Source organism: Camelina sativa, chromosome 11 (assembly GCF_030686135.1).
Source record: "Camelina sativa cultivar CO46 ecotype springtype chromosome 11, ASM3068613v1".
NCBI classification, from domain to species: Eukaryota; Viridiplantae; Streptophyta; class Magnoliopsida; order Brassicales; family Brassicaceae; genus Camelina; species Camelina sativa.
The window spans coordinates 10,469,481-10,493,270 of record NC_141890.1 but is presented as its reverse complement, the minus strand read 5'-3'; the positions used below and the strand labels follow the sequence as shown (position 1 = coordinate 10,493,270).

Below are 23,790 nucleotides of genomic sequence, written 5' to 3'. Positions count from 1 at the left end.
CGTTCATCATGGCTTTTACCTTCCAACTTGAGCATGTTTTTTCTAGCTTAATTAATCACTAAACTCCAAAGACTGTCTATCTAGATAAGAACAAAAATAGAGTAAAGAGAAAGAGAGAAGCAAACGTGAGAGAGAGAAGCAAACATGATAGATAGAGAGGCAAACTTGAGAAAAAGATAAGCAAATATGAATGTGAGAAAAAATAGAAACGACAAAGAGAAACAAACTTGAATGTGACAAAAACCAAAACAGAGGAATCAAAGTCTCGTGAATGAAAATCTAAAAAAAAGTATAGTACTGCACTATGATCCGATATGCTTTTACGGCGACTACGACGACAAGATAAAAGTATCTTGCACAAACTGCAAATTGCAGTACATGAGAGATTTTTCAAATTAGAGGGAGAAAAGAGAGAGAGTTTACAGATTGTGATGATGGTTTCTATGGCTGAAAAGAGAGAGAATAGAGATGGTGGTGGTTTGTTTCTTTACAACAGCTAAGAACAGAGAAAACAACTCACAAAAACAGAGAGATAAGAAAGTTTTGAGATGAATTTAGGGATGCCAAAGCCACGAGGTGCAGTGCCAGCGATGTCAAAGGCAAGAGTGAAAGGAGACAAGAGCAGCTTGATTGGACTGAGCATCAGCGAACTGTGCTAAACGACCTGTACTAAACGACCTGGTCCTCTCGACATTGGAAACGAAGAAGAAGAACCGTGGGGATATGATCATTATGGAACTGAACCGTGCGGATATGATCATGATGGCCAAGAAGAGTGAAAAGACACCTCCGTGTTTTGTAGTTCCAAACTTTAAGCTTGTAATCATCCCCTGCAAGATTAAGATATTAGACAAGCATTAAGATCACTGTAATCAGTAATGTAATGAAGAAGAATGCAAAGCTTCTTCCTTTTACAATATTAAGATACTAGACAAGCATTAAGATTCCCAATGATGAGAAGGGTATTTTAAACGTCAATAACAAGGAAGAAACTTTATGTTAAATTCTAGATGAACAGAAGAAAGCATATATATGTATACCTCCGAACAGGTCCTTCGTGCTCGTTAAAACTATCACGAACAGGTCCTTCGTGCTCTTTAAAACTATCGATCAAAACACCTATACGATAATCCCAGAGCTGGATCACACCACTGTGCAAACTGGAGAGAATCCTTCGTGCTCTTTAACTCTGTCACTCTTGGTCTAGAACTTGGTCAACATAATCTCCGATAACGAAACAGAAACAACTCTACAGAAACCAAATTCACATAGAAACAATCATATGAACAATATTTAACTCAAAAAAAATAAGAAAAAAAAAACGCAAACTAATCCATATATGATATTGCAGATAGATCAAATTGCAGCACTAGAGTTTAGATTGAAACATAGAGTTGAATAGTAAGGAAGAAAAAAACTTGTGATCAGCAGCGTTACCGGAGAGAGAAGCAAGGGTTTTTGAATCCTCGTAGTCGTATGGCAATTGGGACAAAGATGTGAGCTATTCTCGCTCTCTGGTTTTGGGTTAGATGAAATCTTTAAAAATTCTATGTTAAAGGGTATGATTTTGAGAAGATTATTTTTCAACTAAAAAGAAGAAAAATGTTTCCTAGAATCCTTCAAAGTAGCAATCTAAAAAAAAGTTGTGATATTTTGAATAACAAGAGATTCAAAGTTAGTTTTATAAATTCTTGATTGAATAACAAGAGATTCTGAATTATTTTAAATGATTTTATATAAATCTTAGTTGAATAACATAGAATTTCGTAAGATTTTTAAAATTTTTCAATTGAACAAAAAATTTTAACGATACTTTAAAATCCTTAAAAAAACAAGTTGAGAGATTCCATATCACACCTTTAAATTTAGGCATATATGTGGCGAGTTTCATAAAAATCGTCAGAAATTTTCATCTACACGATCCATAAATGTACTTTCCCCAAACGACAAATATATCTCTGCCTTTATTTTTTACATATTAATTATGTATTTATTATGATCCGTTATACGCAGAGAAAGAAAAAAAAAGTCAAAATCAAAATAACAGTTTTTGTCCACATAAATCCACATGTGTTTATACCTCTTTACTGATCGACCTCTATATATAGTGCTTAAGTTACAATGTTTCTCTCCATCAGATGCCTCACAAGAAAGAAAAAGAAAATAAAAGTAAATCCTATATATATACAATCATCATGAGCTCCGTCACAGAGCTATTCAAGAACAACCCCGTGAACCGTGACCGTATCATCCCTCTAGATTTCACCAACACCAAAACGTTACCCAACTCTCACGTCTGGTCCATAACCGAACCCGAGCCTAAAACCATGTCCCTACCCATCCCCGTCATCAGCTTGTCCAACCCGGATCAGCATGTGCTACTAAGACAGGCCTGTGAGGAATGGGGTGTGTTTCATATCACAGACCATGGGGTCCCACGCTCGTTACTTCACAACGTTGAGTGCCAAATGAAGAGGCTTTTTTCTTTGCCCATGCATCGTAAGATCCTAGCCGTCCGATCACCCGACGAGTCCACTGGTTACGGTGTGGTTCGGATCTCCATGTTCTATGATAAGCTCATGTGGTCTGAGGGATTCTCCGTCTTGGGTTCCTCTCTTCGGCGTCACGCTACACTCTTATGGCCCGACGATCATGCCGAGTTCTGGTGAGTAATCAAAATTTTATAAGATATATTTGTTTTAAATGGATATTATTTTCGAATTATAAACAATGTGATATTATATTCTTATTACCCTAAGTAATGCTCATTACTTAGTGAAGAAATTAAACAAATTATGATTGTTATTGTTTCTACGTTTTATGTGAATATGTAAAATGAAGACAAATTAACTATGCTAATATATATGTTTTATCTGAACGCTGTTATACCCAAATCAAATTATTGTATTCTATATAATATGGTAGGTATTCTAAATTTACGAAGTACTCTGACATTATCTATTTATATATATATATATATATATATATATATATATATAACTAATAATGAGAATAAAACTCAAAATTTCTAACACATTTTTGTCAAATGCAGCAATGTGATGGAAGAGTACCAGAAGGCGATGGATGATCTAAGTCTTAGACTAATAACCATGTTGATGGGCTCGTTAGGGCTAACACATGAAGATTTGGGATGGCTTGTACCAGACAAAACTGGTTCAGGAACCGACTCAAACTCAATCCAATCCTTTCTACAGTTAAACTCTTACCCAGTTTGCCCTGACCCTCATCTAGCCATGGGGTTAGCACCTCACACAGACTCCTCCCTACTCACCATTCTCTACCAAGGCAATATTCCAGGTTATATATATATTACGATATTTACCATTATCTTCAATCTTTTATCTCATTTCAGTTAACTGTATTTGTTGTTTTACTTTTTTTTTTTAACAACCACACATTCATTTTTTTTAAGATGTCTTAATTTGGGGTGCCCGGTCCGGAAGAACAAATTTTCAAACGAAAATTAAGTAAATCTAGATCTTGAATTAGGACTAAACTGGTTGCCTGATCATTTGGAAGTAAGGGAAATTAAACGAAAAACTAGTGATATTTACAAATTCAATATCTAGAATTTTATACTTAATTACAAATGACACCCACTTTTTGGTGCATTGGATATGCATGATTCATATGAATATGAACGAAATGTTTATTATATAAAATTAAGCACTACAAATTCAGAATAGAAGAATTATATTTAACACCAAATTTGAAATTTTAATTTATCGGGTCGTGGATATCACAAAAATCTATGTATTCATTCCAAAACAGCATTGTATAATTATAAATTATGTTGCATTGGTGATTGGTCAGGTCTAGAGATTCAAAGTCCACAAGAAGAAGGGTCGAGATGGATTGGAGTAGAGCCAATAGAAGGTAGTCTCGTTATCATAATGGGAGATTTATCGCATATCATATCCAATGGACAGTTCAGAACAACGATGCACCGTGCGGTGGTAAACAAGACGCACCACCGTGTCTCAGCCGCTTATTTCGCCGGCCCACCAAAAAATCTTCAGATCGGGCCGTTGGCATGCGACAAGAACCATCCTCCAATTTACCGGCGTTTGCTATGGGAAGAGTACCTTGCAGCCAAAGCAACACACTTTAACAGAGCCTTGACTTTGTTCCGTTGCTGACTTTTTTTTTTGGTTTCCTAGTTTCCTAGTTAAATTTTAATCTCTTCAATAAAAGTTTTGTTTTTTTCGTAGTATTGTTATATTAAGGTTAATGTTTTGGTTTCATTGATTAAAAACCAATCTTCAACGTGAAGTTAAGAATTGTTTTTCGTAGTTAATACTTTCAGATTTTCGTAGTATTGTTTTTTTCAGTGATTAAGAGCATCTCCATTGGTTGATGGTTAACAAAGTTGCTTAATAAGTTTTTTTATTATAACTTTAGAAAAAACTAAAAAAAGTGAAGTTAAGAATTTTATTAAGAAACTGTTAAATTTCTTAGTCCAATGGTAGATCCTAAACAAAATCTGAAAGTATTAACTGCAGTTTTTAAAACCAAAACCTTTAGTTTTTAAAACAGAATCTGAAACTTCAAAACCAAACCTGCAATTTCACATCTTATAGATACGTAGAACTTAAAACACAAACCATGCAGTTTTAAAAACCAAAACCTTAAAGTTTTCAAAACAGAACCTGCAGTTTTTAAAACCAACCTGCAGGAACACTTATTCATAGGGACAATCATGTTTCTGATAACTTTATCTTGACTAAACTCACTCACTATCAACTCATTATGAGTGTAATCCTAAAAGAGTGGCAAATAAACAAGATCACGCATAACAAATTAACCACTTGAAAGTTAAACATTAGCAACACATGTTCCATAACTCTCAAATCAATAAATGCTAAGTAATTACATGAACAAACATTTGACTAACTTCTGGAGAAGTAATGAAATCACCTTAAAACTCCAGATACATCACGATTCAGGTAGAATCGTGCTTTAGGATTAGTCAAAACTTCCTCCATGTACTCTGCTACTGAGATTGGACCACCTTGAAACGATGATACATAACCAAATTCATAAAACTTAAGATTCTTAGAACAAGTTTTACTACTATGTTATATTAGCATCGATAGTTAAACTTTTTTGCTGTTTTCATTAAAATTAATCAGATTTATTATTAAGCAACTCTAAGAAACTAACTAAATACTACCAATGGAGATGACCTTAAATACATATATTTGCTAATTTTATTTGTTAAACTTTATATCCTAAAGCCTGTCGATTAGATATTTTGTAAAACTCAACTATACTTAATAAGAAATTTAACTATTTATTTGATCATAAAATATTTTTGAAAAAAACTTAATATAGTATACAATTTCTTTTTTTTCAACAATACATTCCATATATGGTAATATTAATCCTCTAAATATTATTCATAAATATTTTTAAATAATTTGACCAAAAAATTTAAGTAATTAACCAAAAAAAAAGTAATTAGCTTTGAAGTTTTGAAGGAAGCGGCGGATCTTGAAATGGCGAAAAGAGAAGAGGGAGGAGAAAGAAGAAACAGAGTATGTAAAGTTTCTCACTTTCCTCCTCCGTAACAATGGCGACTTCACGGCCACCCTCTTCATCTTCAAACTACCCTTCTAGGTTCCTTTATTTACAACTATACCCTTCTCTCTTCTTCTTCTTCTTCCTCCTCCTCTTTCTGACCTCTGCAGCTTCTTCACTCACCGTCGTTGCATCCTTAGTGAATCCTAACTCCTTCGCAGCCCCACGAATCCCTTACTCCGATCACTGCAACCACATAGTTCCAGAGTCTCCTGTCGACCCTTCTCCCTCCGCCGTGTTCAGCCGCGCGTCGCTCGCTTTCGATGTCAGCTTCTTCTCCGGCGGTGACTCTTTCTTCAAGAGGTATCAATCACAGAGCGGTGACATTAAATCTGCTAGGTTTAGACCCAGATCAATCCGCAAAGCTTTGGGCGATGGGAGAGTTTACAAGGTTGAAGCCAAATTGACTTTGGAAATCTCAAAAACCTCAGCTTTTTACGGCGGCGATTTTGGGCAACGGAAGATTCAGGTAACGCAGATCGATGGACGTAGGATCCATTTGAGCTCTTGGGGAGGACCAAGTTTCGATTTTTCTGGGTTTTGGTCGGAGTCTACAGGACAAGTCTGTATGGTTGGATCAACGCAAGTTTTATCTGGGGAAGGTACTGATTTGAAGAACTTTGATGCTCGTCTTATGCTTAACTATTCAAAGGACTCTAATATCTATGGGAGTTTGGTTAAAGGAGTGTTGGAGAGTGTGAATAATAGCCAAAATAGTTTTGAAACGATTTCGATTCTTGGTGCCAGAAACACTCCTTTGAACTATGAGTATAAGTTGTTAGAGCAATCTAAATCGGATTGTGGGGTAAACAGTGGAGAGAGTTTGTCGTTAGAGAATGTTTTGGGAGGAATGTGTAAGCTTTTTGAAGGTAGAGTTCATGTGTTTGGTTTGATGTATAGAAATGATTGTGGGATTAACCATAGTTGCAGTCCTTTGGGAAGTGATGTAGAGTACACACCAGGTTTTATGTCGTTATTGTCGTTTCTTTGTGATGGGGAGAGGATGAGAATGGTTTTGTCATTTAGTAACATTAGTAGTTTTACCAGGTTGTTTCCGTTTGATCCGAGCACTACTTTGGTTGCGGAGGGAACTTGGGATGTAGAGAAGAATAGGTTCTGTGGTGTTGCGTGCAGGATCTTGAATTTCTCGGGTTCTTTGAGTAATGCTGTGGTTGATGATTGTTCCCTGAGGTTAAGTTTGAGATTTCCTGCTGTCTTGTCGATTAAGAGCATGGCTCCAGTAGTTGGGGAGGTTTGGAGTGCCAAACCCGAGAATGATCCAAGCTACTTCAAAAGAATCAAGTTGTCGGGCCTAAATGATCCACTGTGGCGTTTCCCGAGTCTGAGATATGAGTATACAGAAAGAGAGAGACTGAATAAGTTATGTGGGGCTGGTAAGAGTCACCCCAAAAGCAAAGCAAATCATTACCCTGATCCTCAGACTTCAGACATGAGATTTGTCATGTCAGTGAAAATTTCTGGAGGAGGTAATGTGTTGAGATCTGCGCGTGCAAGCCCTTATTTCGTGGGAGATCGGTTGTATCGTGATCTTTTGGTTCGTGGGCAAGGAGCTGGACTAACTGGAGTTCCTCTGAACGTCAACAAGGTCACCGAAAGCTTCACAAATATCACTTACAGAATCCGTTATTTGAATCCGGTTTCTGATTCTCGTGGAGATATCTATGCAGAGGGAACATATGATAGGGGTACAGGTGAGCTATGTATGGTAGGATGTCAATCAGTTAGGCTAAAGAGCACAGTTTCAATGCAAAACGAGACTGTGGATTGCAGTCTTGTAATCAAGATCAAGTTTGCTCCAATTGATTCTAGTAGTGATGACCGTTTAAAGGGAACCATAGAAAGCACACGGGAAATGACAGATCCGCTTTATGTTGGACGTATGGAGGTTTTGTCGAGGTCAATTTATGTTCATCAAGCCAAAGAATCTGTTTGGAGAATGGATTTGGAGGTTGCTATGGTTTTAATATCCAATACACTTTCATGTCTCTTCGTAGGGATGCAACTCTACCATATGAAGAAACACCAAGAAGCACTTCCTTTCATCTCCATCGCAATGCTGATACTTCTTACATTAGGTCACATGATTCCTCTGTTGTTAAATTTTGAAGAACTCTTTAAAAGCAGCCAAAACCAGCAAAGGTTGTTCTTCGAGAACGACAGATGGCTCGAAGCCAAGGAAATTGTGGTGCGGATCGTGACGTTGATAGCTTTCTTACTAGAGTGCCGTCTTCTCCAACTAGCTTGGACTGCTAGAAAAAACGAAGATCATCATCATCACCATGAAGGTGTGTGGAATGCAGAAAAGAAGGTTTCTTATGTGTGTTTACCTCTCTACATCACTGGTGGATTGATTGCTTGGTTAGTGAATCGTAATAGAGCTCCTAAAAGAATAGTATACATAGGGAAACCGCATGCACGTAATCTCCTGTACCGTCCGGTGAACTTGAAACGCTCATTTCAACGCCCTCCTTTGTGGAAAGATCTGAAATCTTATGGTGGTTTGATGCTTGACGCATTCCTCCTTCCTCAGATACTCTTCAACAGATTCAGCAACTCAGAGTTAAAGCCTCTTGCTGCTTCGTTTTACGGTGGAAACAGCTTCGTTCGATTGCTTCCTCACGCTTATGATCTGTATAGAAGCCGCAGCTATGGGAAGATTCTTGATTGGTCATTCATTTATGCAAACCACAAAATCGATTACTACTCGACGGCATGGGATATCATTATCCTCTGTATCGGTTTCCTCTTGGCTGTTCTGATATTCTTACAGCAGAGATTTGGTGGTCGTTGTTTCATTCCGAAGAGATTCAGAGAAAATGTGGGATATGAGAAAGTTGTAGAGCTACAACAATCTGGTGAGCAACACAATACCAATGATTCTTGACATTATATATAGACAGTTAGACACACAGTTTTTGTTTTTATACAATATAATTGTCTTGTTTTTAATCTTTTTTTGGCTGTAATCTCTACAAAAAAAATGTTTTTTTTGGAAAAACAAATTGTTACAGAGTGTGTACATTACTAAATAAAAATAAAAATGGAACCAAATTGGCAAAGCTCCACCTTTGCGTCCTAATGATTCAATGTGTGAGTACACTGCATTTAAAAAGAACAAAGGATACTCTTGTACATTATTTCTATAGATGTTCTGAACAAAGGATTCTGTTTTCTTAACAATATGAGATTATGTTACCCGAGTGTGTATTATTTAAAAAAGCTAGATTTTAACTATCGTATACACGGACGATATTTTTATAAAAAAACTATATTTTAAGTTGTATTCGTTTCTTAATTTGTTTATATGTTTAGTATTTAAGATTATATAATTGCATTTTGATTGTTAATTTTAAAATTTGATAACTTGCATACCCCAGAAAAGACAATACAATTGTTTAGTTTTGAAATAACCCCACCCGTTTTTTTATATATCCTAATAACTAGTGATCTCATTTTCCCTATCAACATAACCTCAATCAATACAACGAATAACACAAAACAATTCCAATAAACCAATAACGAATAAACAAATAACATAATACCAATTCTAGCAACAAACCAAAACGTAAAACAAAGTCATAGGACCAATAATCCTTACATCCATTTTAGACAACTAAGTTTCACTCTAACATCTTATCAATGACACCGAGCAATCAACCGAGCCTCTAGAACATCATCCTCTTCATAGCCGTGATTCCACAATCACACTTTGCCTTTACCTGTGCCACAACACAAAATAGAGGCGTAAGTATAACCAGAATTACTTAGTGAGACAATCCTCCCATCTACTGGGTTATATACACAAGCAATAAGATCAACACACAATAAAACAAACCAGGCAATACACAAAGCAATCACAAGATCAGCCGCTGCTGAAGGTTGGTGTCGACCGACACTGACACTTGGCGAAGGTTGTGTCGACCGACACACACCTTGTGTCGATCGACACAGACCACCATACGTCGACCGACACACTCCTTGTGTCGATCGACGCATGCTCAACATTTCATAAAATCCCTAATTGCATCGATCGACACTTCCACATGGCATCGATCGATGCTCGTAGGTTTTATTGCGCCGTCCTCGCACTAGTGTCGATCGACACTCATACCGAGCATCGCTTCTCTTTGATCAGAAAACTCTGAATCTCACCTCCAAGCTTCTCCCTTTCGTCCCACACGATCTCAGGAACAGATCTAAGCCTCAGGAGTCACGAAAAACGCATAGAACTCACAGGAAAACTGTTACATATCACACAAAGTCACATAAATAGAAATCTTAGCTTAGATAAGCCATGATCATACACTCACCTTAACCAAACAACAAGATCTAAGCCCCAAATGACGAAACTAGCACCACAACAATCTTCCCACCACGTTTCTAGCACCACACTCTCCAGGAAGAAAACTCACTCACAGGACAAAGGATCTCTAAAATGAACGGTCTCTGGGAACTCTCTTTTCTCTCTAAAAGTGTGAAAACGGCTAAAGAAAGTGGAAAAACTCGAGTTTTCTCTTTTAAACTTGGGTCTAAGGCTCTCCTAAACCAACCACAAAAACTGGAAAACTGAAAAATCAAACCAGTTTAACCATCCGCTTAAGGTGTCGATCGACATCGACAACCTTACCGAATTTTCACAATTCGGTTCACGGGTGTTACAATTCGCCCCCACCAGCATAGATTCGCCCTCAAATCTAGCACCAATACCGACTGTTAAGGATCTACCGTGCAACCAACACTATGGCCTGCACATCCTCCGACCAATCCATGAGGACTCTATCTGGCCAATAACCCGCGTCTGTGACATTATTTGCTCTCAACTCATGCATCTCCCTCGCTCTCAGGTCTCAACCCACAAGTCTTACTGGCTCACTATCAGGCGTCAGCCCTCAAGCTATGGTATCCAGGAAGTCTAATCTTGCTCTCGGGCTATCACCCTACAACGCGTATTCAGATCGTCACCCAAAGTCGATATACCAATTTATACCCTCAGACCACAAAGTCCTTCGTGATAAAAGTACAAAGGAACCTAAACGTCCCCTCATGAATTGTTCGAGATCTCATATCTTTAGAGCAATAATTCTGAGTTTGACCAAGTACCACGCTGACCAGAACTACCTCTATGGCTCTCGTAGGAACTACTTCAGATTTTCGAATGTATTATTTTGTTTTAGAATGAATGTAAAACGAATATTCTGTTTAAAAGTAAAAATAAAAACAGTTAAATAACTACTTAAATTTTTACGGTATGATGTTCCAGTATAACTGAATAAGTGAAATAACACTGACTATTATAGAGTAGTCGTAAAAAAAGATTACAATAACAAATAACCTACATATGAGTCACTCTAACAACATCACCAAAGTAACAAACGACGAGAAAAAAAAACCACCATTTGTAACAGAAAATTGGTCATACTTCAAATTTTCGAACGTATTGTTTACTTTTAGAATGAATGTAAAATGAATATTCTATTTAAAAATAAAAATAAAGACAGTTCAAATAACTACTCTAATTTTTTGCGGTACGATGTTCCAATATAACCAAATAAGTGAAATAACACTGACTATTACAAAGTAGTCATTAAAAAAAAGATCACAATAACAAATCACCTACATATGAGTCACTAGAACAACTTCACCAAAATAACAAATGGCCAGAAAAAACAAACAGCATCTGTAACAAAACTAAAAATTACCAATGGATGTTATTAGCTATGCATTGTACTATGAAGCAAGCACAATGCCAACACAGGCACACACACACCTCATTCTGAAAATTAAACACCGATAAGAAAGCACCATCAGCTACACAATCCCATATTCCAACGACCATATACTACAACCAAACAATACATATTTCAGAAACATAACCAATTTTTATATTATATTCCATGAATAATTTGACAGGTTTTATATACACAGTTATCCTATCATTTGGACCAGTCAACCTTCAACCATTAAAATAACACAAAAGCAAATCATCCAAGATGAATAAAGATAATGTTCCACTTCAAATCTATAAAAGGAGCTTAAAATATCAATACTCTCTTTGCAATCACAAATTCCACGGTGAATATATTGCATCTAGGTTAGATCACAAAATAACTGTAAAATACAATAGTATAAGCTATAATATAATTTAAAATTCAATAAAACAACATCAATAATATAATAATATTTAAACTATTAAAAAAGTTTTGAAATTGTTCAAAATTTAGAAAAGAATAAGTTGATCATTTAAAATTAACTATATAGCTAATGAATACAAATAAAATAATTTTTGTTGGTATGTTTGTTACATTGTACAGTCTCTCTAAAAATTTGGAAAAAAAATTAACCAAGTCCTAATGACTTTTAACAAAAAAATCAAATTAAGATAACAATCTCTTGCAACACTTATTTGGGAAAATCACGTATATCTCCGATTGTGTTGACAAATGTTTTTTTTTTTTGTTAAAATGTTGACAAATGTTATTGCGTCCATTGGTTTAGGTTTCCTTGCTTTGTGTATGATACCACAATTAAAAAAAAAAACTTTCAATAACAAAAATTTTAGTGATAAAAATAAAAAGTATATGATACTTCCTCCTCCGTTCCACAAAAAATTATTATTTTGATACATAACACACATATCATTTAATAAGTGATTTATAATTTAAATTGAATGAAAAGTAGTTTTGGATTATAAAAATTTAGAAAAAATAGTGTAAAAAATATATTGAAAATGTGGAACAACACATTTTTTGAAATTATAACATTTTTAAATAACATTTTTTAAAACACAGAAGTAGTGTTTTTAGCTAACGTACTGTTTAATATACACAGTGATATTTACATCAATCTGCGAATATTATTTCTAATGTTCTTAAGCAATATATATGTATATATATGCATTGATTGATATAGAATATTTATTGTAGCTTTTGCGCCAACATGCTTGCTGTTTCATTATTTACTGTTTTCTAAAAAGATTTTGATAAATGTCAGCAAAAGAAGTTAACTCAGTAAAATGATAGTGGAAATATAGACTTTTGGTGCCGTGATGGATTGATAAACGATATCTAATATTATTAAGAAATTGTACCTACTTATCAAATAGAAACAGTTTGCACAAAGTTTGTTTTGGATGAAATGTTAATAAAGTGATGATAAGTAGTTTCAATAAAGTGATGAAATGTTATTTAAGTTTGTTTTGGAGTTAACTTGTGTCGCATCTCTTTCTCTTCTTAATTAGTATATTCTTCTAGTGCAAATCAATAGGTGTGTGTGATTGAAATTGACTAGAGATCATAACAATATTGACAGCTTTATTATTTGTTTCATTAGGCAAATGATTCAAATTCCAAATGGCAATTCGTGTACCGCTTAGAAACTTTTACAACCGCTGGTATTTTGAAAATATCGTTGTTAGTTTTGCGAGAGGGGTGTATCCAGTCGTCTTTGACACCGAAGCCCATGAAATATGGATTTCGGATCACCTCCTTCCAAACTATCTTACGCACGTAGCTATCAACATATATAACGACGCTGCCTCAATCACGTATGATGAACATCCAAGTAATTTTTTTAATTCACTTTTAGTCATTTTTGTTATTGTTATATGTACTAGTATTTTTTAAATACAAATTTGAAAAATACTCGGTTCTCTAAAAATTTACAAAGATGTTATTACTTATATCCATGTATCCAAAAATCTATATAACCAAACACAATTAAAAGTTTTAACATTAAACTCTTTATTTTCTGTTAGCTTTTTGTAAGGCACCGATGCATATTAAAAAATGGTATCTAATATTTTTAAGAAATTGTACCTAATAATAAAATCGGGTACCGTTTATCAAATAGAAACCGTTTGCACAAAGTTTGTTTTGGATGAAATGTTATTAAAGTGATGATAAGTAGTTTCAATAATTTTATAATACAAGATCAGACCCGCATAAATATGTGGATTAGATAATTTCTTATAGAAAAATTCTCTAATTTAGAGCTTATGAACTTCATCTTACAACACACAATTTAACGGTATATTGCATCATAACAATATTAAATTTTAATTCTACACACTCTATTCTAAATTCCACTGGATAATAATTATAATTTTCATATCAAAATAATAGGTGCATTACATAAAATGTATATCTTACTTAGTATTAAAATAATTGAACATTAATAAAACATAATTAGCAAATAAATAAATGAAAACTAATGATCTCATATTTGAAAAACTACAATTATCTTAAATATATATATATATATTTTTGTATATTTTGTAATCCCATACATAATAATTCTACTATATGTGGCATGTCATACCTAAGTTAGATAAAGCTATACTAACATCACTTATACAGTTATACTAGTATTCTACTAGCTTATCATTAATTTATGACATTTCAGATTTATTTTACTCATTCTTTTGCCAATAGGTGATCTTATATTACTTAACGTATGCTATACCTTTTAAAGTTAGAATTAAGGATCATAGAACGATCTATTGCGAAAATACGCCTTAAATTTTGTTTCCAGATCTAAACTAATTTCCTCTTGCAGATGTCGCTGTTGTTGTTGCTGTGTCTGCACATGGTTGGTTGAATGCTCAGCAACTCAATGTCCTCTTTCAGGCGGTCCATAATGGCCTCGACCTTCCTTTCACACATCAGATCATCCCGCTGCCATTATTGAGAGTGAAACTTTTTTTCAGCGAGAAAAAAACTTTGAAATATATATGTACTACATAAACTGTGAGACTAATTTACCGATAACTAAAACTGAAACAAAGATATAGACATAGAGCCATAATACCTCTGGTAATTTAATTATGTCTTAAATTTTTGACTATATCATCTTCAATATCAATATTAGGTAAGGCATTTTGTCTCAATGTCATATAAGCAATATTCTCATTTGTTGGTAATATAATAAAAGTCCGCTGTGCGTCGAACGTCAATTGATGAAGCCTTAGATACATTCCTTGTAGGTAGTTTGGAATGATATACTTGTTAGGTTCTTTTGGCCACTCGAGGTGGTCATTTGGTCTTTGTAGAAATTGGGGATGGGACATTGACGGAAATTGGGGATGGGACTAGTTCCTCATTCCTAAGATCATAGAAATTGGGTTTGCATGCAGTCTTTTTATTTCCTTTTATCTATATATCGTTTTCGTTTCTCATAGTTGTCACCCTAGTTTCTTATAGAGTCTTCAGATTCTTATAGTTGGTTGAATAAAGCAAGCATGCTTGGTGGATAATAGAAATGTATCACTGGTATTGATTGTTTTTTGTACCGGGGATTGCACAATACTAAGTAAATAAGAGTTTGGGGTAAGAGTGGAGCTAGTCCTTTTAGTAACGAGAGAATTTGAGGTTGTCACTTACAAAGAGTCAAGATTAAGTTTGTCAGTTCACAGGAGAACTAACAAACAGAATAATGACGAGCTCAGAAGTAGAAATGAATTACAAAAAAGGCAATAAAATATATTTTCGATGCAAAATCTTGCTCTCTAAGTAATGTCCGGGAATCAGAATGGTGATCCCAATAAACGCTTTCTCCTTTTATAGAGGACTGTTGACCTAGGGCTCCTTAGGGTTTTTCAGTGCGGATTTCCAAAATTACCCCCTGCGGAGTGTTAGTGGACTTTCTCCCAATTATGTCAGACCGAAATCACAATTAACTTGTCTTGTTGGACGAGTGGCATATTGGGCGCAGCCCATGTCCAACAATTGTGGAAAGTCTGATGCTACTAAAAGGTTCCAGGCAATCAAAGCAGCCTGGTGGCAGGAGGACATGGCAAACCAAAACCAAAATTCTGTTGGAAAAGCTAGTGGCCATACTCTGCAAGGTTCCTTGTCTAGCAAATGCACCCCAGATTTCCAACGAGGTAATTCAAGTTCCATGTCTACTCTTCTTATCTTTTTTACATCATAAGCTTCTTCCTGCGCTTTCCGAACTACTGAGCATGTAAAGGTGAGTTTTGGGTGAGTTTCGCAGCCTCCTTTATTAATTTACAGAACCATGTGAAAAGACCATAACATGTTTCTTCCCTACAGAATTCTAGATATGAAGAGCTTGTGGCAGCTGGAGCTATAGACATTAGACAACATTGATCTGGTCTGCAAGCAGAAGCATTCATGATTAACAAGTTTCAGAACATACACTATCAACTTTGGGACACCTTGCTCGTTATCCACATATGGCAGATGAGCTAATCGACACGAGAGGTTCCATTCAGACAATAAATCTTTTGGGAACTACTCAAGTCTTCTCTTCCACAACTCTTTTCTGTCTAGATTTTGTAGTTACTTTTTTGCTTAATCAAGAAACTCTTGCAGATTTCAGAACATGACAGCTTCTCCGGCATCATTTCTTTTGTCTATGTCTACTATCAAAGAGTCTTAGATCGTGTTTTATAAGGCTTTCACATGAAACGGATTCAGAAGATTCATGTCGTCAGAAAGAAGAAAAATGTGATTCCTCTAGTTTACAACATGACAAAAAAAACGCATAAATGTTAATGTTATCTTTCAGAAATAGACTGTAGCCAACGTCGTTATGAGAAAGATAAGGAAAGAAAAAGGTCAGCTGAATTGGATGTTGCACTTTGATGAAAGCCTGGGGAGATCCATTACACTAGCTCGCACCAATTTACTGTTGTTGTTGTCGTCTGCTGCTTTAACACCAACTTTGAGAGTTGTAAGGCATGCCAACTTGCCCAAGAAATGACTCATCTGTCTCAGCTCTTGAGAAGAACCTCCATAATCTGAAATTTCTAGCAACTTCACTTGACACGTCCATAAACAAGATATGTCCTTTTTCAAAATCTTCCTCTTCTTCTCAGGGATGCAAGCGCATGCATCACCGCATTTATCTGTTACTCTGTGGACAAGACCCTGGAAAGCAGAGACCAAATTTTTGACATGTATATATAATAGTAATGGCAACAACAAAATTAAGTAAGAGATTGATTTGATATACCTTGATGGATAAAGCGTGTAGTTTTGGACAACTCGTAAGCAGAAGTGGCATTACTTGCCAACCTCTATACTTGTTACTCTCAACAGATAAATGAAGGAGGTTGCGGAAGACAGACATGGATTTACAGCAGAAATGAAACGCCTTCACAACCAAAAAACATAAAGCACAAGTGAGAGACTGTCATTGATTCTGGTCCAAATGGAAATAGCAAAAACACACTGACCTCAAGGGAACCAGGAGACAAGTGAAGGGTCGTAATATTGCGTATACCCGCAACTAATAACATCACCAAATATAGGCGGCTTTTGTTCATAAGAGTGGCCATCATCATCATCATCATCATCATCAACGACGTAATCATAGCCGTGTGTTGATACCCATAACCTGAGACTCAGCCTTGCTTCGACAAGCGAATCCAAATCAGCAACCTCATACTGTTCGGAGACATAGCTAGAGTAGTCAAGGTACACAAGGCTTGGTGCTTCGAAATAAACGATTCGGTCGTGAGCCTGTTGGTCGTAGGGAAGAATGGAAAATATCACAAGTCGCTTGATGGATGCACATTCCACGTCCGTACCGCAACCAGCAGAAGAGTCGGGACAATCACCATCACGTATGTATAATTCTTCCAGCACAGGGCAGCCATCGATGAGGAGAGAGTAGTAGTCATGACCAATCCAAGTTGATAAGAGAGAAAGTGATTTGAGGGCTGGGAGAAACACACGCTCGGCCTCAAGATCATATGCACCAGATAACGTGAGCTTCACGAGTGTGTTACTCGTGCACAAGTCGGTTTCGATACAAATAACGGAAAGAAGGGTGTGAGGTGCGTACAAGTGTAGTTCCAATAAATAAGGGTGTTCCAATGCAGTCCATATCCAACGGTTGACACAATGAGAGTATTCTTTGTGGCGCAGACGACACAGAGACGACAGAGACAACTTGTTGATGTGAGAATTGGTGTTGGTGAGCAGAAGAGCAAGTGTTTTATTTACGAAATCAGAGAAGAGATGTGAACCAGTAGTTGCTTCTTCCTCGCTGGGATACACAACCACCGAGTCATCAAAACAAAGGTTGTCTACAAGAAGCAGCAGATTCTCCCTGCTCCATCTCTTGGACAGAACCGATGTGGAAGCTGCCACTTTTGTCGGAAGTAAAGACAGGATTTTGCCAAGAATCTCATCTGGCAAATTGCTTATCAGATCTCTACCCGCCATTAATTTTATAAGGGCTGGCTTTATTTCTCTACCTACCTTAACCTAACCTAACCTAACCTACACACCACTAAAACTGGAGGATCGCTAAGTTCCTTCCTCCTATCGACCTGAATCCAAAACAATAGAAGACCAAAGTTCGAATCTTTAAACGAACCCCCTCCCCAGAATCAAAGATCGAACAAGGAAGATCCAAAAGCCAAAGTTCGAGGTTTATTCAGAAAGATAACAAATATTTGTGAACTAAATATTTATCTTTTGGCCACAGAAAAGTAAATATGTCTTATTACATAATTGTGAAAATATAATAAACGTTACTACATTCTGATTAGAGAAATTTGGAATAAAAAAACGTTACATTATAGATATTTTATAAAAATGTTGTCATACCATCAGATTTTTTTGTGGGGAAGACAGTAGACTTCTTGTGCTAAGAATCAGTGTGGTTTCTTCATCGCTTTCAACTTTGTCGTCTTTCATGCGCTGCAACAAGGTATCAATGTTACTTCCACCTTCTCGTATATCAGCCTTAAGATGGACATGATACATCTGTCTGTTCACACCGATACAATTCCTAAGAGATGCAACAAAACTTTCTACTTCTTCTGAGCTACCTTCATCCCCCAGCCAACTCAAAATACTTGTAACCAGCTTCAACCCGGGTCTCCATTTCCTGTTATCCACTTCTATACCCAAGGCAGTTTTCAGACACTTGAAAGCATTATCTAAAACACCCTTTTCAGCATAAGCAGTAGCCACAAGGCCCCAAGAATCAGGTGTAGTACCTTTTCGTCTCCTCGCTAGATCCTCAAGCATTGCTTCTGCCTTTTCCTCCATACTTTTCCCAGTATACCAACGAATCACAGTGTTAGGGACTCGGAAATCGTAACAGTTTCCGGATGATTCCCATTCCGTTAGTACTTCCTCAGCTTCTTTCAGAGCATCAATCTTCACAAGCGACTGCAACACAGTTAGATAGTCCTGATTTATTCTCCTCTTACAAGCTTCTTTCACCAAACCCCATAGCCTTAGTACCTCAGTCTTGTTCCCTAACCTAGCATACAGAGTAATGAGATGATTGTAACCTTCACCATCCTTATTCTCCAATCTATGTTCCGACATTTTCAGAAGCTCAACCGCCTTATCACGATCACCACCATCGATATAGAACTTTGCAGCAACAGCATAAGTGTTCCAGTCCATTGTCACATCAGGTTCTCTCTCCATATCTCGCAAGATCACACCAATCCTCTCGAGATCAGACATAGCACCAAAAGCATTAATACAGATCCTAAAACTATAATTATCCGGAGCAACATTATCTTCTTTCATCTCATCTAAAACCCCGGGAACTTTCTCGTGCTGGCCTAGATTAGTGTAAAGACACATGATGTTGTTGTAAGTCAAAGAGGAAGAAGCGAAACCCATCTCCTTCATCTTATGAAAATGAAACAGAGCCTTGTCAACGTTCTGCTGCCTAACGTAACAATTCAAAAGCGCTCCGTAAGTCTTATCGTTCTTGTACTGTTCCTTGAGGTTTTCGAAGTACTCTTCCGCGGTAACGAATCCGTGAACTCTACCAATGAGATCGAGATGAACCGCGTGTTCTGTTGGAGAGAACACACATACACCAGTCTCGTTCATCCATTTCGAAACCTGCGTAATATAGTTAAACCCCTAAGATTTTAACTCGGCAGGTAAAAAGAGAGAAAGATGCTAGATTTCTATAGAATTACTGACCTCGAGAGCGTGGAGGAAGCGTTTGCGTCTACGAAGATCGTGAACGATGCGAATAAGCTCAGCAACAGAGACCTTTTTGCCGCATTGAACCCAGTTTTGGAGTTCTGGGTATACACTTGATTTAGGGTCTCCTAAAGGACTGATTTTGGAGTAAAGTGTCGTCTTTTTAACTCTGTTAGTGTAGTAATATCTGCTCGCAATCCAATTCGCCGGTAATCGCCTCAGTATATTCATCGATTCCGGCGACAGAAGGTGATGAAACCTCTCTGAAAGCTTAAGAATTTACAAAATGAAACTAAAAGTAAAGGTCTACAGTTCGAATCTCAGCAGCGACATGTTTTTAATGTTTTTTGAAGGGTTTATGACAATTGAAAATTAAAGGCTAAACCTTTGATAAAGATTCACAATTTAAACCTGATTCTCTCTTCTCCACCTAAACCCTCAATACCTTGTTCCTTCTTCTTCTTCCCTATGTGGTTCTGCAACAAACTCAACAATGGAGTCAATCTCCTGTTGGGTATACAAAGGAGAACGCTTTCTCGTGGATATGGATCTTCTTCTATGGGAAAGTTTGATCTTTACAAAAGGATCTCGCCTCTGGGAGACCCTAAGATCTCAATTGTTCCTGTTCTTGACGAATGGCGTGGAGAAGGGAACTACACAAGCAAAGAAGAGCTTCGTGGAATGATTAAAGAGTTGATGAAGTACAAACGATTTGGTCATGCTCTTGAGGTTCTTCTTTTCTCAAAAACATTGTCTCTCTCTCTCTCTCTCTCTATCTGTTGTTTCTTAAAATGTCTTCATTAAAGAGTTGATGAAGTACAAACGATTTGGTCATGCTCTTGAGGTTTCTTTCTGCTTTCCTCATTTCTCAAACATTCTCTCTCTCTCTCTCTCTCTCTCTCTCTCTCTCTCTCTCTCTCTCTCTCTCTCTCTATCTGTTGTTTTGTTAAAATGTCTTGTGTTTTTGTGAAACTCCTTTTCTGTATTCAATTGATTGAGAAGCCTGAAATTTTATTCTTGCTGATGTTACTTGACCTACGAAATTACCCTTTTACTCTGAAACAAATCTTTGTCAATTCTGCGATACATCTAGTATGTTGTGTTCCTCTGAAACTAGTCACTGCGTTTGAGGATTCTTGCTGCTGAAGAGTGTTACATAGTTCTTGATCAGTATTGAACTTCACGTTGCAATTAGGAATGCTCTGTAGTCTCTCTATTGGTATTCAATGCAGCTTATCTCTCTGAGTAAAGTTTTATTAGGCTCTAGTGGTATTTGATTCAGAATGAAGTCAATGAACATAAACATTTCAATGCAATATATAACTGTATGATCTTTATCTTAATGTTTAGACCTTCTTTTCTGATTTCTTGTTTGTGTTAATGTGTCTGTTAGGTATCGCGGTGGATGTCTGATAGAATGTTCTTTCCTCTCTCGACGGCTGATTTTGGTACACGCATAAACTTGATATCAAGAGTAAGTGGACTTGGAGAAGCAGAGGTTTTCTTTGACAACATTCCCAAAAATGTGAAAGGTATTGCTGTGTTTTCTAGTCTACTTAGCTGCTACGCACGTGCAAAGTCCGCAGAAAAAGCCGAGAGGCTTGTGGCATCCATGAAGGAAACGGGGATTTCCATGGACACCCGTTGTTACAATCTTTTGATGAATATGTACTATCAGATGAACGTTCATGGAAAATTAGATGATTTGATGTTTGAAATGCAACAGAACGGAGTCCCTTTTGACCAGTTTACTCTTGGTATTCGTCTCAGCGCATATGCCGCAGCTTCTAATATCGAAGGAATAGAGAAAACAATAGAAAAAATATCATCAATGCCCCACATGGCTATTGACTGGACCATTTATAGCGCTGCAGCCAATGCATTCCTCAAAGTTGAGCTCATGGATAAGGCTACAATGATGCTTAAGAAGTGTGAGGAGCTTGTGAATGAAGATACTGGGAACGAAGCATTTCACACGCTCCTGAAGTTGTATGGGGAAGCTGGGCAAAAGGATGATCTTTGCCGGGTCTGGCTCGGTTTCAAAGAAAAGAGGAAAGTGTTCAACATTGGATACAGGACAATGATAAGCTCGGCTTTGAAACTTGGTGACATTGAATTAGCAGAGAAGGTTTTTAACCAGTGGGAATCCAAGAAACTGGCTTATGATTTCCGGATTCCTAATCTGTTGATCAAGTGCTACTGTGAAAAGGGTCTTATAGAAAAAGCTGAGCTACTCTTAAAGAAATTAGAAGGAAATGGGGTTGATCCACCTATGGATGTATATCTTTGCTTAGCAAATAGTTATCTTGAGACTGATGAAATTTCCAAGGCAACAGAAGCGATTGAGCGTGCAGTCTCATTGCAGCCAGAGACCAAACATAGACTCGAGGCTCAGAGGGAATTGCTGAATTCATGCTTAGCGTGTTTAAAAGGGAATGGTGATGGTAGAAAGAGGTTTGGTGATGTTATTGATTCGTTGACAAGTGAGAATCTCTTCTCTGTAGCTGCTCTTGAAACACTTTCTCATCATTTTTCAGAGATCAAAGGAAACAAATAGCATTCTCTCATTTTGAAGCCACTATGCTTTATAGGCCACCGATTGACAATGAACAGAGAATTAGCTCTTCTTTTTCAAAATAGTTTTAGGATTTTCTGTTATTAGTTTGTAAGTTATGCACTGGAGATCAAATAAATGTCCAAAGACAGTTATTATTCACTAACCTTTTTGCTCAAATGACCATCAAATTCATACAGTGTAATCTTTTACATTACCAAATTGTGTCATAGGTTATAAAGCCTTGTTGTTGACACAACAGAATAATTACTAAAATCGCCGTTGTTGGGGTGAGCCGGAAAACGTTAATTAGAAATTGGTCTGAAAATATATCATATACCTCTTTTAAATTCAGAAGAAATAAGAAATAAGGGACGTTACACAAATTTGTAAATTTAATTCGTAAACTGGTTTTGTTACAAAGCGACTACCAAATTCTTCAGATTCATACAAAGAAAATGAAGGATAATTCTTTTATTTCTCCCAATGTCAATCTCCAAGAACTTGGTACACCTTTTGCACTTGTATTAATGTTTTAAGATATAAACATGAATGATACTTTATTGACATGATTTATCTAATTTTAAAGCTGCTAGGACAAAGAACTACAGTTGTGCTGAGCTTGAAGGTGTAGTGAAAAGTGCAACATCATATGCTTTCAATAGACAACTGACCCGGGGATGAAGAAAATATTAAAATTACTATGGATGATTTTCTTCAAGCATTACTCGAGGTTAAGCCTGCATTTGGAGCCTCTTCGAACGATCTTGAACTATGCAGGTAATATAGAATTTCTTTTTTAGTTATCAATTTTCCAAAACATTATTTCTGATTTCTCTAGGTCTAGGATATTTTTGTTCCCTGTAGTCAACTCAAATATGTTCATATATATATATATGCATTATCTGTAAAAGAAATATATATATTGCTTGTAGAGTTGTAGTTCTGATTATTTGATCTATTACACAAACATTAATATGCTTATAGACCTCAGGGATTTGTGTATTGTGGTGATCGGCAAAAGCTCATCTACGAAAAAGTCATGTTTCTTGTTGAGCAAGCTAAAGTCAACGAAAGAAGTCGTCTAAGCACTTGCCTTCTTTATGGACCTATTGGAAGGTAACTAAATCATTTCAAAATGTGTCTATGTTTAGCGTTTAGCTTCTAGCGTTTGCTAATTTTTAAGCTTCTTTGGGCAGTGGGAAAACTGCCTTGGCCGCGACCATTGGCATCGACAGTGACTTCCCATATGTCAAAATAGTAAGTACAAGTTAGTCATTTGAACCTTAATAAAAATTCGTTTTTTTTTCCATTTTGTTTGATATTTTGTTTCACTACATTGGCAAGGTATCTGCACAGTATATGAATGGCCATCATGAGAGCAAAAAATGTGTACGCATTACCAAGGTCCCTAGCTTTTTAAAGCTTTCCAGTTTCTTTTATTTTTGTGCTCTTTCAGTTTATTTATCTACTATAATTAACATTGTGTGTGAAATGAGAATAGGTCTTTGAAGATGCATACAAATCACCAATGAGCATAGTTATCCTTGACGATATTGAAAGGTCAATCACACTATTAGGTTTCAAGCTCTTATTTTCGCATACTTGGTGATTTTTATTCTTGCGGAGCTCAGATGTATATATGTCTATAATATTGTAGGCTCTTGGAGTACACCGAAATTG

General features: G+C 36.4%; 5 protein-coding genes, 1 long non-coding RNA gene and 1 pseudogene across 6 annotated transcripts; 3 read left to right on the top strand and 4 right to left on the bottom strand.

Annotated features, from left to right (window-relative positions):
* Positions 1 to 339: 339 nt before the first annotated feature.
* On the bottom strand, positions 340 to 1,901 carry LOC104722887 (uncharacterized). Its single transcript, XR_757256.3, has 3 exons — positions 1,438 to 1,901; positions 1,041 to 1,249; positions 340 to 830 (listed from the first exon to the last, which is right to left on the bottom strand). It is a non-coding gene; the product is annotated as an uncharacterized LOC104722887 (long non-coding RNA).
* Positions 1,902 to 2,145: 244 nt separating this feature from the next.
* LOC104722885 (gibberellin 3-beta-dioxygenase 3-like) lies at positions 2,146 to 4,337 on the top strand. Its single transcript, XM_010441141.3, has 3 exons — positions 2,146 to 2,665; positions 3,053 to 3,318; positions 3,835 to 4,337. The coding sequence occupies exons 1-3, from the start codon at positions 2,196 to 2,198 to the stop codon at positions 4,158 to 4,160; spliced, it is 1,062 nt and encodes a 353-aa protein (XP_010439443.1). The 5' UTR covers positions 2,146 to 2,195; the 3' UTR covers positions 4,161 to 4,337.
* Positions 4,338 to 5,449: 1,112 nt separating this feature from the next.
* LOC104722884 (uncharacterized) lies at positions 5,450 to 8,681 on the top strand. The gene has a single exon (XM_010441140.3). It carries the CDS (start codon positions 5,594 to 5,596, stop codon positions 8,504 to 8,506), a length of 2,913 nt encoding a protein of 970 aa, XP_010439442.1. The 5' UTR covers positions 5,450 to 5,593; the 3' UTR covers positions 8,507 to 8,681.
* A 7,407-nt stretch (positions 8,682 to 16,088) lies between these two features.
* LOC104727860 (F-box/LRR-repeat protein At1g48400-like) lies at positions 16,089 to 16,728 on the bottom strand. Its single transcript, XM_087470911.1, has 2 exons — positions 16,597 to 16,728; positions 16,089 to 16,511 (listed from the first exon to the last, which is right to left on the bottom strand). Exons 1-2 carry the CDS (start codon positions 16,711 to 16,713, stop codon positions 16,200 to 16,202), a joined length of 429 nt encoding a protein of 142 aa, XP_087327037.1. The 5' UTR covers positions 16,714 to 16,728; the 3' UTR covers positions 16,089 to 16,199.
* Positions 16,729 to 16,820: 92 nt separating this feature from the next.
* On the bottom strand, positions 16,821 to 17,961 carry LOC147933825 (F-box/LRR-repeat protein At1g48400 pseudogene; annotated as a pseudogene).
* Positions 17,962 to 18,045: 84 nt separating this feature from the next.
* Positions 18,046 to 20,236, bottom strand: LOC104722883 (pentatricopeptide repeat-containing protein At4g21705, mitochondrial-like). The gene is made up of 2 exons (XM_010441139.3): positions 19,551 to 20,236; positions 18,046 to 19,466 (listed from the first exon to the last, which is right to left on the bottom strand). The coding sequence occupies exons 1-2, from the start codon at positions 19,782 to 19,784 to the stop codon at positions 18,195 to 18,197; spliced, it is 1,506 nt and encodes a 501-aa protein (XP_010439441.2). The 5' UTR covers positions 19,785 to 20,236; the 3' UTR covers positions 18,046 to 18,194.
* Positions 20,022 to 22,273, top strand: LOC104722882 (pentatricopeptide repeat-containing protein At2g20710, mitochondrial-like). The gene is made up of 2 exons (XM_010441137.3): positions 20,022 to 20,282; positions 20,947 to 22,273. The coding sequence occupies exons 1-2, from the start codon at positions 20,022 to 20,024 to the stop codon at positions 22,108 to 22,110; spliced, it is 1,425 nt and encodes a 474-aa protein (XP_010439439.1). The 3' UTR covers positions 22,111 to 22,273.
* The last annotated feature ends 1,517 nt before the right edge of the window (positions 22,274 to 23,790 follow it).